General features: G+C 37.6%; 1 protein-coding gene across 1 annotated transcript in view; it reads right to left on the bottom strand.

Annotated features, from left to right (window-relative positions):
* Positions 1 to 711: 711 nt before the first annotated feature.
* The window catches only part of KATNIP (katanin interacting protein), a gene marked incomplete at its 5' end in the record, with an annotated part of 58661 nt that continues 45691 nt past the window's right edge, over positions 712 to 13681 (bottom strand). The window contains 8 exons of the mRNA XM_082490837.1: positions 712 to 1204; positions 2599 to 2687; positions 5037 to 5197; positions 5853 to 5954; positions 8544 to 8683; positions 10537 to 10647; positions 11844 to 11908; positions 12230 to 12387. Coding sequence (XP_082346963.1) covers positions 1149 to 1204; positions 2599 to 2687; positions 5037 to 5197; positions 5853 to 5954; positions 8544 to 8683; positions 10537 to 10647; positions 11844 to 11908; positions 12230 to 12387 — 882 coding nt within the window. The 3' untranslated portion in view covers positions 712 to 1148. The remainder of the gene's footprint in view (positions 1205 to 2598; positions 2688 to 5036; positions 5198 to 5852; positions 5955 to 8543; positions 8684 to 10536; positions 10648 to 11843; positions 11909 to 12229; positions 12388 to 13681) is intronic.

Raw genomic sequence — 13681 nt, 5'->3', positions numbered from 1 at the left:
GAGAAAGGAAGAATCTTCTATGGAAGAGATTTAAAGGTTGTCACAACCAACAAATTTTCAGTAAAAAGTACATTTGCATAGCTACAAATCCTGCAGCATAATTATTTACTTAGAGTTTTTGTTTAAATGACTACATATGCAGTGTATTTTGTGTTTAAAAATGCAGTTCACTCCTTACCTTCTGCTAGTTAAAATGCATTTACTGTTTCTCAAAAGTGTTATGTTGCTGGCAACAGATCTGGTTGGTGCAGCACAGAGGTACAGCCTCCTTGTTCCTATAACCAAATTCAGGCAAAATAGGAGAAAAGAACATTGCTTTGTAGCAGGCGGGCTCTGAAGAATGGGTAGAGCACCTGTCAATGGCGCTTCAGGTAAAACACTTATTTTGCTTTTTTCATGGTAGCGAAATAATGAAAGATATAATTATTTCACTGCAAAAGATGAAAGAAGTGGCAGCTGAAACTTACTCATTAAATCTTGATAAACCCACTTCCTGATGTCCACTTTCTAAAAGCATTCATCCCACTTCTCCATACCCAGTGGAACCTCTCCAGATGCCAGAAACAGCGTCAGCCCCTGGAGAGAGCCATGGCATCAAAACCTACAGTGGCAGCCCAGAAACAGAGAGGTAAAGAATACTTCCTCTAATAAGTGCATTTCCCAAAGAACTATTTACAGGCATCAGAAAAAAAAGTGAGCACTTCCTTCTAGTGAGGAGTTTCATGATCATCCAGCTAGGATTTCGGAATTAAAGCTTGAGAAATACTCTGAAAGACCTCTTGTTATAACCATCCTGCTTCACCCAAGTTCTTGGTACTTGGCAGGAACGGTTGTCAGTTAGCAACAAGGTTCTCACTCACTCCTTTATGTTCCTTCCTCCCTGGATTTTCAATTGAGGGGGGGTGTGTTGGGGGGGGAATCAGACAGATAATGACAATTAAAAAACCCAGAAAACTGAATTCAGGCTTTCAATTTCATTACTGAAGAAAATTTCCTGTAGCAAATAAAACTTCTTCTCATAAGACAAGAGGTGGTTCAGCAGCAGCAGATGTGGAAAATCTTCCATTTGGATGATACGTATCTTGGAGATCTAGATTGCAGTTATTTAGGGCTGGATGTATTCAGGACTTTCCAATCACAATCCCTTGTTATCTTTTCCTCCTCTGCAGTCCTTTTTCACACATGCAGGTTTTTGGACGCAAGGCTGTTAAGGAAAATTGAGTGCTGTTTTAAGACTGTACCTGTATTAACAGCAAAACCACAGACTAAAATGAGGAAGAAACATACCCTTTTCTCTTTCTTCCCAGAATGAAAACAAGCTAAGCTACTCTTCTCAGTAATGTTTCTTACATTGACAGTGAATGCTGCCAATTTTTTCACCATCCCATGCTCTCCTGTGGAATCTGGTCTGCACATTGCTCTCCTGTGGTATCTGGTCCAAATTCAATGTTGACACTATTCTGAGCAGGAGGGGACCCCCTGAGGTGTCCTCCAACCCAAATCATTCTACGAATCTACGTTATCAACCACTGCAGCTGATACCGGTAAGTACTACACAGGAGACATGGGCAAGGTGGCAATAGGCAACCCTCAACTTATGACTTCAGAGGCATTGTGTGTCCTTAATACTTGGAAAATAGACATGATGGCCACGGCGATGACAGCTATTCTCTACTGGACATAGGGTATGTCTGCACTGGAACCCAGGATGTCATTACAACAGGCACAGAGATGTTCAAAATACTTTTGATGCAGCTAGTGCTAACACACTAATAACTTTGAAGCTGTATTTGTACAGGCAATGGCATTTCAAATCCTTCTCCTAAAGAACTGTTATTAAAAGCCATCAAATAATTTTTGTAACACTTTCTAGAGCAACTAATTGGAGAAAGTGTCATGCTCAGGAGAGAAAAACAATCATGAATATACCAGCTTGGCTGAGAATTTGTAATGTATTTAGGGAGCTATTCTGAGTAATTTACAATGAATGACTAGGACTCTTCAGACTATAAATACAATCTACTCTGTCTCCTTGGGAAAAAAAAAAAAGAGGTTGTCTTTTTAATTATCACTTTGTAAGAGAAAAGACCAACCAGAAAGGCAGTGGGAGGAATAAAGCCAACATGTTTTCCCCCTTGTTACACTCATCGTGATTTTGGATTTGCTTGAGGAGAAACAAGCAGCTAGTTCTGAGAGACACATGCATCATCTCTAAAGCTGCTTAAAAGGCCAGTGGAGATGCAACGAGCCTATTATTCCAAAAGCTATCTATGAACCTGCACAATTAACACCAGTTTTCAGTTTATCTTCAGTCAGTTTCTTCTCTGAGGACTTCTGTGTATGTGTTGGTATAAGCTATGTCCACGTGTCACATAAATCTTTGATTTATATCGTCCACTTTCAGATTTAGATATAGAATACAAATTCACCAGAGTATGACATTCCAGGTTTGCCTTCCTATGGTAGAAAAAGTAGAGCTAAATATATAAAAGAGGCCAAAGTCTCCCCACTTTTCCCAGTTTAGGTCTATAACAACGTTCATTATCCAAACTGTCTCTAGAAAGTGAGCAGAAGAAAACTGCAGAAGACAGAACTAACCTGGATCAGCCACAACCTGCTTCTTTTTGCTGTTTGTGACAATCTCGTTTTCGTTCATCATTTGTACATCCTGATCTCCCACATGATTGCTGAAAAGATTAAAATCAGTACAACGGCCAAAATTATCAACATTGCGAAAAGTTATGAGAGTCATGGACAAAGTTACCAAATAAGTTATTTAGGTCCTGGAGGCAAAACAAAGCTATGAAGCACAGTCACATTCTATGAGACTTTCTGGAAAGTGAAGGCATTCTGTCTGCATCCACCTGAAGGATTTCTTGCCAGTTTTAATTAGTGGCATTCATTCAAGCACACATTCAAATATAAATATCATATTCACTCTACAATTTTCTTGCCTGCCTGCACAGCTTGAACCACATTAACCAAAGTCACATTTTAAATCAGTGCTGTACAAAGAGGGTATAAAAATCCCTATAAGGAACTTAACACTGTTTTGTAATGTTGGTATAGCATTATCTGCAAATTTTCTGAACTAAACAAAATTCATCTACTGTGACAAGTTTTGTTTGCAAGCTGCCACAAAATTTTAACAATTTCTTTTTGGGAAAGAAGTAATAACTTCAGAGTTCAATTAAATTAAACAAATTGCCAAAAAAAAAAGTGTGCTGAATTGAAAGTTAAAGAAAATGTCACTAATAACACCTCCCTTTCACATAGACTAAAACAAAACATCCACACCTTTGGAAAAAAAGACGTGTATTTTCCTTTTCTCTACAAATACTGCACAAAATAGGTTTCTATTTTTGGAGGAAAAAAGTAATGTCTCTCTAACTGTCAGAGTGAAACAGGGGAACCAATACTGAAGTAAATCAGAACTTATGCTATTGATGATAATATCAGACTCAAGTTCAGGGTTCATAAAATATTGAACACGTGAAAGAGAACAGGTCAAAACCAGAAGTAACAATGTATAAAAGCTCAAGAGCGTTTTTTAAATGGCGGGATATTATCCAGCATTGTAGTAAGGGATTTGTCTGAAGTACCCTATATTTTAGTAGGGTAGTAAGTGAAAAAAAGGAAAAGAACATTGCAAAACAGGCTAAGAAGAAAGACCAAGAAAGCTCCTGCACAGAGGTCTAGAAGAGAAGAGACTCAGCACGTTCTTGACTGGAAAACAGATCATGCCGTTTGCGTGCCCCCAAAAGTATACCCCTCTTAAAACTAAATCAAAGGATATCTATCTTGTACATATGTGCAAAGGAAGTTCTGTGAAAAAGATCTATGATTACAGCTGGTGCTTCTCTGCTCACAATAAAATAACTTCACTCGTAGAAAGATGTTAAGCTGACAAAAGTAAAGGTTCATTTTTCCTCCTCCTTTTTATATCCCACTGAAAAATTTCTCAAAACTCGTATTTCCTCAAGACATTTTCATTTCAGTAACTTTTTCACATGAAAAATTGTTTACCTCCAAATTTTACCATGACAACACAGCTACTTGTACAAAAACATGAGCCTAACACAATACATCCAAACAATGATAATTTATTTCAACATCTGACAGTCCCAGTGGCCAACAGCCAATGCTTTAGAGAAACAGAGGTAAACGACCCCCGTAGGCAAATGCGAACTTCTGTTCTTAATTGGGACAGCTTATGTTCCTTCCACTTATTTCTAAATATTTGAATATTCTTCTGAACAAATCATGTGCCATTTCTGAATGCAAAACTGTCACCTTTTTCCCCAAGTGATGTATGTGCAAGACGTTCTGTTTGTTAGCAGTGCAATCGATAAGATACTGTTTATTTCTATAAGGTTTTGATTTTTCACTTTTTAATCTCATTTAAAATAAATTATTCTTTCAATCTTTATTTTCCTTGCTAGGGACTGCTTTTAGACCCTATCAGTCCTGACCTTCTAAACGTAAGTGCATTTTTCACCACATTTCATCATATTTTCTGTGAGACTGCCAACTTAGTGGTTTCAAAGTGTCATTCCTCTGAATGCAATTTATTTCTCGTTTAAGAAGTTTATTATTTTAGAACATTTATAAAATAGTAGAATTCTAGTTCCTTAATTAGTGTCTGTGCCAAATCAGAGGACTTTCTTTTCTTCACTTTTGATGTTTGGTTCTTTTTCATTACCTTTCTTCCCCCCCTGTGTAATATCACTGGGATTTATTATTTCTTCTCGAAGGAAGTCTAACTTCTTTCTTTTGTGTTTGTTACTATAGGCTTCCGTGCAAACATATGTAAATACGAATAATGAATCCCACTAAATGCTAAAAATTGCTTACAAATAAAGCTGGTAATTTGGTCCTAGTATCCAAAAAACTACTGGTTATTTCTCACTAAGTGAGGCTGAGTATGCTTTGGAAGGGAATTTTCTGTAGCAACGAACATATTGCTGACATTAGTCACATAAAAATGTTTTTTGAAAACAAAGATTCTTTCTTCCAATCAAGATCCACTCACATACCTAATAACAGTTCTCTTCTCCTGATGGCAAATCTTCTCATCATCTGTGAAGAGAATGGTATGATACGGGACCACTGGATCGCAGGTTGGTAGGATGCCTGATACTACGTGGTTCACCATATCCAGAATCCCATTGTAGACAAGCAAGTCATCCACCAGAAGCTAAAGATATTTAAGAAACAAAGAAAACATCTAGAAATTAGACATTGCTTTCAGCAGTTCTCCCTCTCAATTAACTAGAAATCATTTTGCCCAATTTGTTTCATAAGTCTGGCCATTAGTTTAACTTTTGTTCCTTAAAACTTCCATTTCTTTCTATTCACTGCTGGGGTTTGATTATATTTTTTTCCAAGTTTTTGCCTTCTCGCTGATGTTTCTAATGCAGCTTTCAAGGAGGTAATTAAAAATGTATTTCGTGTTTTACATAATTGCCATTCTATCAACTGGAATGAATCACTCTTAAATCTAGGAATTAATGAATCTCACCTCGCTTCAGCTGTCTAAAACTTGGGTTTGGAGTTTAAACGAGTCTTCCAGGCCTGCTCTATAGTCACTGGAAAAAGGAAAGCATTATCCTATCTTAAGACAATTGTCTAAGAAAAATAATCAGGTAAAGTTTTCTTTCCCTGGACAAGAAAGGGAGGACAGATGACTGGCACAGATTAGTCATTTTTAATACTAAACGCAGAGCTAAGTGAGACGAATCCCATCCTTTGAGATTAGATGGAATCACACTTCAGTAAACTGTAAAAATAAGTACAGAAATCAAGCAAGCTGACTCACCAGAACATACAAAATGCATACAAAAATTACTTACACCAAATTCTTTCACACCTCTCTGAGGTGTTTTGGCATAATTCCATAACTTGATCATTGACACAGTAGTGGGTACATCAAAAATGACATATACCCTATTCACCTGTAACAGAAAATTAATGGATATTTAACAGCACAAATTCCCCAAAGAAATGAAATTCTCATGCACGTTGCAACAGAAGAGGTCCGTATTTAAAGACATATATCTAGAGGACAGATAACTGATGCTAAGGATTTAAGTTCAGCTGTCATGTCTGTTGATAATTCACAGATGCTGTCGATAACCCAGAGCTGCCCTCTCAAATGTACATCTAACTCATCAGAAGATGACATCTACACCTGAGCTTGTCATCCTGGACTGCTAGTCAATTGGAGGAGGGGCAGAGAGACACTTATAATGAGTATTTCATCAACCAAATACAGACACGTGCTTCAGGATAAAACAAGCTGGTGTTCCACTCCATTCCATTCCATTCCATTCCATTCCATTCCATTCCATTCCATCCCATTCCATTCCTACCAAATACAAATGGAATCCACCTTTCTATTGCAAGGCTAAAATTTCTGCTATATCCCCTGACTTTGAAAGCTCTTGCAGAAATTTTGCAGGTTTTGTGTAAGGTACACTAATAGGACTATAAAGAAAATTCTCCAGATGCTTGCTAAACAGTTATTGCTTGACGTACTGTTCATTTTACTTTCAGTGATATTAATGTCAAGATGTTAAAACCAAAGATTAGGCTGTAGGTAACCAATCTTGCCTGTTACAGTTAATGCTATCTCTATTTCTTTTATGAGCTACTATATCAACTTCGGGCCAAAATATCTTAAGCTTCAGCTCTAACATCTTCTGAAGTTTTAATCCTTTGATGCACTGGAGAAGATCTTGTTAGTTGTATTAAATCATTTTTATTTTTATTTTTTTTTACTCAGGAAAGAAAGGTAGATGTGATCGATAGAAATGTTTATATCTGTGATTTTGCAGAAGACAATTTGGGCATAGTCTCCAATAGCAATTGTTAGTCTCACAGCAAATGATAAATTTGATGGAAAATACTTCCATACAAATAAAATGACAATCAGTAACAGGGGAACAAAGAATTCAAATTGTACTTACATTAGTAATAAATTTGCCAGAGACAAAAAATCTTTTGGAATTAGAAAGGAAGAGATATTTAGAAAGGAAAAGAAAGGCTTTAATATAAAATTTCCTTAAAGCTTTCGAACCTGCCAATATAGCAAAGAGTTAATTCAGCTTTCCAGGCAAGCGACAAGTTTCAAAGCAGCCTAGCAGTGAGGATGTAAGCATACACAAGCTTTGGTTCAGCATCCCAACTACAGAGGATGGTCCTGAATAGGCTGATTGCTTAATCCCTTTGCACTTCCTGGCTGTACAAGCATGCCGTGGAAGATGGAAGAGAGAAAAGTACAAAGTACTATGTGGATCTACAGTTTAAGGACAGAAAGCGCCATTAAATTGACTACTCTTCCCTCCTGCACATCACACTTTAACAATTTACACTTTTAATACCAATATCTTATGTTCTTCTACAGTACTTTGGTGTCAGACATAACAACACAAAACAGCGTTTGCATCTGTGCTAGAACTCCAGATACTGTTATCTTCCTTTTGCCAAAATGAAACAGCCTCGGCAAGCATGTCTTTTACAAGGACATGAGCAAATTCAGATGGTTGTCAAATCAATCGTTCATCATGTTATAATGGGTATCTGAATATCCCACCAAATTAATTACCAGGATTCAAGATGTGGGATCTACACAGTAGGAGCCTCAAGAATTACACAGACCTTCCATTTTCCTAAGAAATGCAAGTGGTCAGTACTCCCAAGTATACTTAAAAGCTTTATCTTAATTACACCCACTGCATTACAACGTATAATATATATGAAGTATTTTCAAAATTGACTTAATTCTTTGCTTTTAATATTCTAATTAGTTACTGTAACATATGGAGCGAGAATTTTTCCAACATGGTAAGCTACAAGATATCACACATCAGGTTTACAGTTTGTTACTTGTGAAATCCACCTTCTTCTAAGAAATAAATACATCTTAATGATGTCCATAATGGGCCCATAACGTCCTCTCCCAAAACAAAGTCAGGACTCATCTAAGTTTATCTATGTTTCCTGTTTAGATACTTGATACCCCATATTTTAAACATGGGGCTTCTAAAAGGTCTGAATCACGTGGGGCCTTAGGACATGAAATACTAATGCTGTCATCTCTAATTTATGAATTTGAATTCAACACGAATAACGAGATTAAAAAAATTCTCACTGCTGGAACAACATTCATTGCTTTTTGTAAAAATGAATTTAAGATCCCAGTCGGCTCCCATTTGAAAGGTGTTTATTGCACAAAACACATATTAAATTCCTTTGTCAATATCTTTATCATAGTAACTGAAAAAACTTCTACGCTAGCCTTGGAAATCCTTCTGCTGTGCACCATGGAGACAGAAGGAGATTACAAACCTGGGAAATCTATGCTGCTGCGATCTTGTGGTGAAGAGAAAATGGAATAAAAAGAACTTCTTCTAAAAGGCAGTGATTTAGCATCATTTAAGAATATCAAATTTACCTCAAATTCATGTATGCTTCCCCTTCGTTTTATGCTTCTAGCTACACCTATGCATATCACTAAAATGGAATGAAAAGGGAAAATGTACCAAACCAGGAAGAACCGGTGCAAGCCACATATGTCTGCCATCGGTTGTGTCATTTACTCTGTCAATGAGTTTGTCTGGAGTTCGGATGTCTCCAGATACATCTTCTAAAATGTTGACGCTATCTGGAAAAGCAGCAATATCTGAAAAAAAACTTTAAGCGTAAATAACCGAAGAAGACATTTCAGAAACACCATATTTAAAAGTTCACGCTTGCTCTCCCAGATTCCACGAGTGAGTATTTACCACTACAGTAGTAAAACTTAAAAATACTCCAAGTACTTTATATAGGTAGCTGAGGAATTTGGGGGCACATTTCTAAAAGCAGGACAACCCTTACAGATTCTGGCATTCAAAATTATTTTTAAAATAGGAACAAATTAACTAGCTGCATTTAATTTATTTTCAAATATTTATTTATGACTTCACTGCCTCCCCTTAACAGGAATAGGCACTTCCCAGCTTTTTTTGTGACAAAGCCACTTTCTTTTTTTTAGCATGAACTTGTGAAAACTCCTCATATGAAACAGATCTCAAGAAAAGTATCCTTGCAGGAGGTAGTCATCGTGCAGACCAGGTTTTGCTTGAGTTCCTCAAGGTTTGTGATAAAAATCAGAAACTGTCTAATAAGGCTTTCTTTTAGTTCTTTGAGAAGGAAAGATTAAACCTTCTATTGAAGAGGCTTTCCGGGCAACCAGATTTTCTCTGTAAGAGAACATTTACGTTAAGACCACATGTATGTTAAAGACATACAAAGGAATTTGGATGGATGGCACTGTCTTCAGAACTATAAATCCCTAGCAATCCAGTTTGAGAGACATTAATCTCCCCTTGTCTTGCTTTCCAAAAGGCCTGAGTCTGTAAGTATTTATAAAGAATTGAAGGAATAACACAGCAATGCCTCAACCGTTTAAGAAAAGCTTGCTCCAGACTCAGTACTGAATTATCCTATTTAGTACTGCACTAAGACAAATATGCTCTTTTGGGGATCCTAATATATCCAAAGCAACGCTACTGTACAGGCAGAATCAGGTGATCATTCAAAATGAGCTTAGGTATCTTTACCTGGCATTGTATTGTACTGTAAAGACATGCCATTTAAAAGCTAAGTTAGAGTTCCCCTGTTCTTAAAAACCATCTGTTATCACTTTTCAATTTCAAAATGCTTCTTCTCCATTACTGATGTTTCAAGTTCATCATGCATCACACAAGATACAACTAAAAATAGCTCTCAGGAAAGAGCCTTTATTACCTTTTTCATTGTATCCTCTATTTATTAGGCAACGAGGATCCTTAGAGACACACAATTCAAGCAGCTTTAATCTAGTTGGCTAAGAAACTCCGTTCCTTCCACGTGACTGAACTACATGAATTATATGTTGGGGTATGAAGCTTTCAGCTCTTAAGAGACTTCAGCTGATACAGAGCACTGAGGTGTAACCCTGATGACCATGAATCTTTCAAACCCGTCCTTCATTCCCTCTGTTGGTTACCCAGGGAACACCGAATCAAATTCAGTCTCAGTCCTTATCTTCACGACTGGATCGGGTGTCTAGAATAGCCTAGAGGCTCCAGAACAAGATTTATGAAAAATTTCTTTCCTGTGGCACAATGAAAGATTCCATAACAAAAACTGAGCTCAACCTTTTCTTATGAATTTATAGCTCATCAAGCTTTCTGGTCCTTTCATACTATAGAGGAAATAAATGTTGATAGCAAACAATATCATATCCTTCTTAAGCTTTCCCTTCTCTAACCTTGTCCTGCTTTGTAGGTGCATCCCATTCAGAGAAGAAATGTTCTGAAAGTATACAGAATACGTTAAAACATATGGAAACAAGTATCATCATGCAAATATAGAGAAATACAAGCAGTGTAATCGCATGGGATAAACTGGCAATTTGGAAGAAGTACCAAGTGATGCCATGTGATAATCTGCCAGGGAGCAAACTGTGTATCTGGAAGGGATAGAGGCGCTTGGTCAGCAGAAGGATACTGTTTTCAGTTAGTAAGATTTGGTCTCCATGTTCATTGAACAACTCAAGTCCATTCAAACCAATGTAGTATGGGTCACCCCAACTTGTCAGAAGCTGAAACTGGAAAACAACTAAAAAGCAAAAAGGTATTAAGGAAAATGTTGATACTGATACTTTGTCCTAACAGACTATTTAATTTGCAGTTTCAAAAATTATTGTGCAGCCCACAGCTCGATGACAGACACTCTTATTGGCAGTTTAGGAGAGTGAAAAAAGATCTGTTTTTCACTTCTTACTTCACTGTATCTTAAACCTCTCTGAATAAACTATTTTATTCTAAGACAAGCAGTCTGCCTTTTCTATGACTGATAATACACACACAAAGGAACGTCTGCAGGTAGCACAACGAGGCAAAAGTCTATCCTTATATGTTTACATGCATACATGTTCACATATATATGTATGTTCACATATGTTCTTCCATCAGATGAACTACTGAATTTTTTTACTGCGTGTCTTACCTTCTTGTACACTGCAACTTATTAACACCACAGCTCCTATTTGGAGCCTTTACTGCCTTCCTGTGTTTCTTGAATATGTCTTTGCCTGGTTTTGAATTATACGGGTGATAATTGGTCAGCAAATATGGCCCTAAACTGAATGGCAGAAAATGTAGTGATGGAGTCTGTGCTGTCTGTTTCCCTAATGGAGCACTCGTGTGTATCTCTTTGTTCTACCCAGACATTGATTTTCATGAAACCAGCAGGAACTTAGTATTGGTGAGACCTCATTTTCTCCAAACTTGGTTAGAATAGCCTAATGGAATTAAAAGGCCCATCATATAGATGGATGGCATGACAGTAAGTGTTATCACAAAAGGCTGTGCTTATCTAGGAAAACTTAAGCTTAAAAAGCCACCAACATTAAGAAAAATGGCAAAAATATTACACAGTTCTGGTCAGCCTTAATAAAGACATAAAATGAGACAAACATTCAAAGACATGCAAAAATACGAAGACTACTTCTAGCTTTGATCGGCTGGTTGGATACTGGGCTAACGGACCTTTAGCTCCAGCATGGATGGATTATAAAAGGCAGTAGAAAAAGTTTTCAGAGTATCTGAAAACAGGTCACACATTCATAAATTACGTTCCATTTATTTATTCTTAATTCATACTTAATGGAAGCCTTTCTCATATTCTTGGTGTTTTGTTAACTTCTTAAAGCACCAGAAATTGTTGGATTCAAAAAGCTCAGGACTCATAACCATAGTATATAACTCTAAGATATTCTATATGACAAGTAAGAAAATGACAGAGAAGGATACAACCACATGGCATTAACGGTGCTTCATAGTCCATACTAGCTTGTTCCATTCTCTTTGAACCAGTCCTGCCAAAAAAACCCAAGACAAAATAGCTTCTTCATGTACCCTTGGCTCATTCAGAAAAGAAGAGAACCAAACCGAAGAACTAAGCCTCCACAACACCACCACCCAACCCCTCCGCCTGCGATTATGGACTAGGCTATCCTCTGATCTCAATAAAATCTGCTTAACAGAATATAATTAAAACCCAATGAAACATTTTGCTCTAATCGCTTCATATTTTCATCCAGGTGCCTCATATAATTGACTTCAACAGAGAACATGGAAGGACACTAAACAGTTAAGAGAAATTGTGTGGTTCAGATAGCAAAAACATCCTACTTTACCTCCTTTGTACTTTATTACTCAGCTGGGGCTGCAGATAGTCCAGAAAGAGAATTTCTTGGGCAAAGTCAAAATGGCAGTTGCCTGGTCCTTTGCGGATAAGAAAGCCCTCCGGTGGGGAGATGCTGTGACCATCCAGCAACACATGGACTACCTTAGCCTTGTTTAAAATAACATAAGATAATCATTACATGACATGACACTACAATACATAAAATAAAATAGATTCAAAACAATTGCATTCACTTCAGAGGCTGAAACAATTTCAATCATTTTTTAGATTCCTCTATAGTATGACATTCTTTGGCAAAAGAAAGCCTAAACCTGCAGATACCAGTTGCGTACCATAGCGTACAATTCAGAGCATCACAGCTGACATTGACAGGGACGGGAGAGGTCAGGATTTGGGGGGAAAAGAAAAAAAGGAAAAAAAAAAGTATTTAAGAGATCCTTCAATTACTGCATCTCAGTAGATCTCAGCAAACTGAAGTTTCCTTTCTTCACTGAAAGGGTTGTCAAGCATTGGAACAGGCTGCCCAGGGAAGTGGCTGAGTCACCATCCCCGGAGGTATTTAAAAGATGTAGTGTAGATGTGGCGCCGAGGGACGTGGTTTAGTGGTGGACTTGGCAGTGTCAGGTGCACAGTTGCACGCGATGATCTTAAAGGCTTTTTTCCAACCTAAACGATTCTGTGATTCCTGAGCCTGCAGCAATACATACACGTATCGACAGAATGGAGAGACTCAGCTTTCACGTCAGCATATGTTGCAAAGGTGATTTGAGGAGACAGTTAGAGTCATCATGCACCCGAACGCACTGCTAGATCAGGGCCGATTGCTCAGCCCTGGCTGAAGCGACCCTTTAAGAAATCACACAGCCTGGTGCTCTCTTGAGAGCAGACTCTTTCGTGCCTCTGTTGCATTTATAGAAAGCCTGTATTTCACCAGTTTTATTTATCTTTGTTGTCGGAGACACTTGGACTTTTCCAGGATCACGCAAACTCGTATACCAAGCAGTGCTGTATGTAACCTAAGGGCATATGAATAAAGAAGAGGTACCTGTACTGGGCAGAAATAATTGAGCCTTGCCCACATCATAGACGTATGCACGTCATACACAATCGCTGAAGATGAAACCAAATAATTCAGGCATGCTTATTCAGATGATGCAGGAGTCCTGGCCCCTTCACCATCCCCCATTAGCACCATCTGGTGCTGTGTGCATGATCCCAGTCACATAACAATCCAATCATGCAGCAACAATTATCCCCGCTTCTTGCCCTGAAATATGTTAAATATAACTTAATGTTAATCACAAGCAGCATTTATTGCAGCGAGTCTTTCACTAACTACTGGTTAAGGAAGGAATAATACCTGTAAAATATAACAAGATGGCCTTATAACTAGCACTATGATTAAAGCTTGCTGATTAATGGACTGAACCAAAATAGATTC

This window comes from Vanellus vanellus (assembly GCF_965231255.1).
Source record: "Vanellus vanellus genome assembly, chromosome: 14".
In the NCBI taxonomy this organism is placed as follows: Eukaryota; Metazoa; Chordata; class Aves; order Charadriiformes; family Charadriidae; genus Vanellus; species Vanellus vanellus.
The sequence above is the reverse complement of the archived record's forward strand: the minus strand, read 5'-3'. Positions and strand labels throughout refer to the sequence as shown.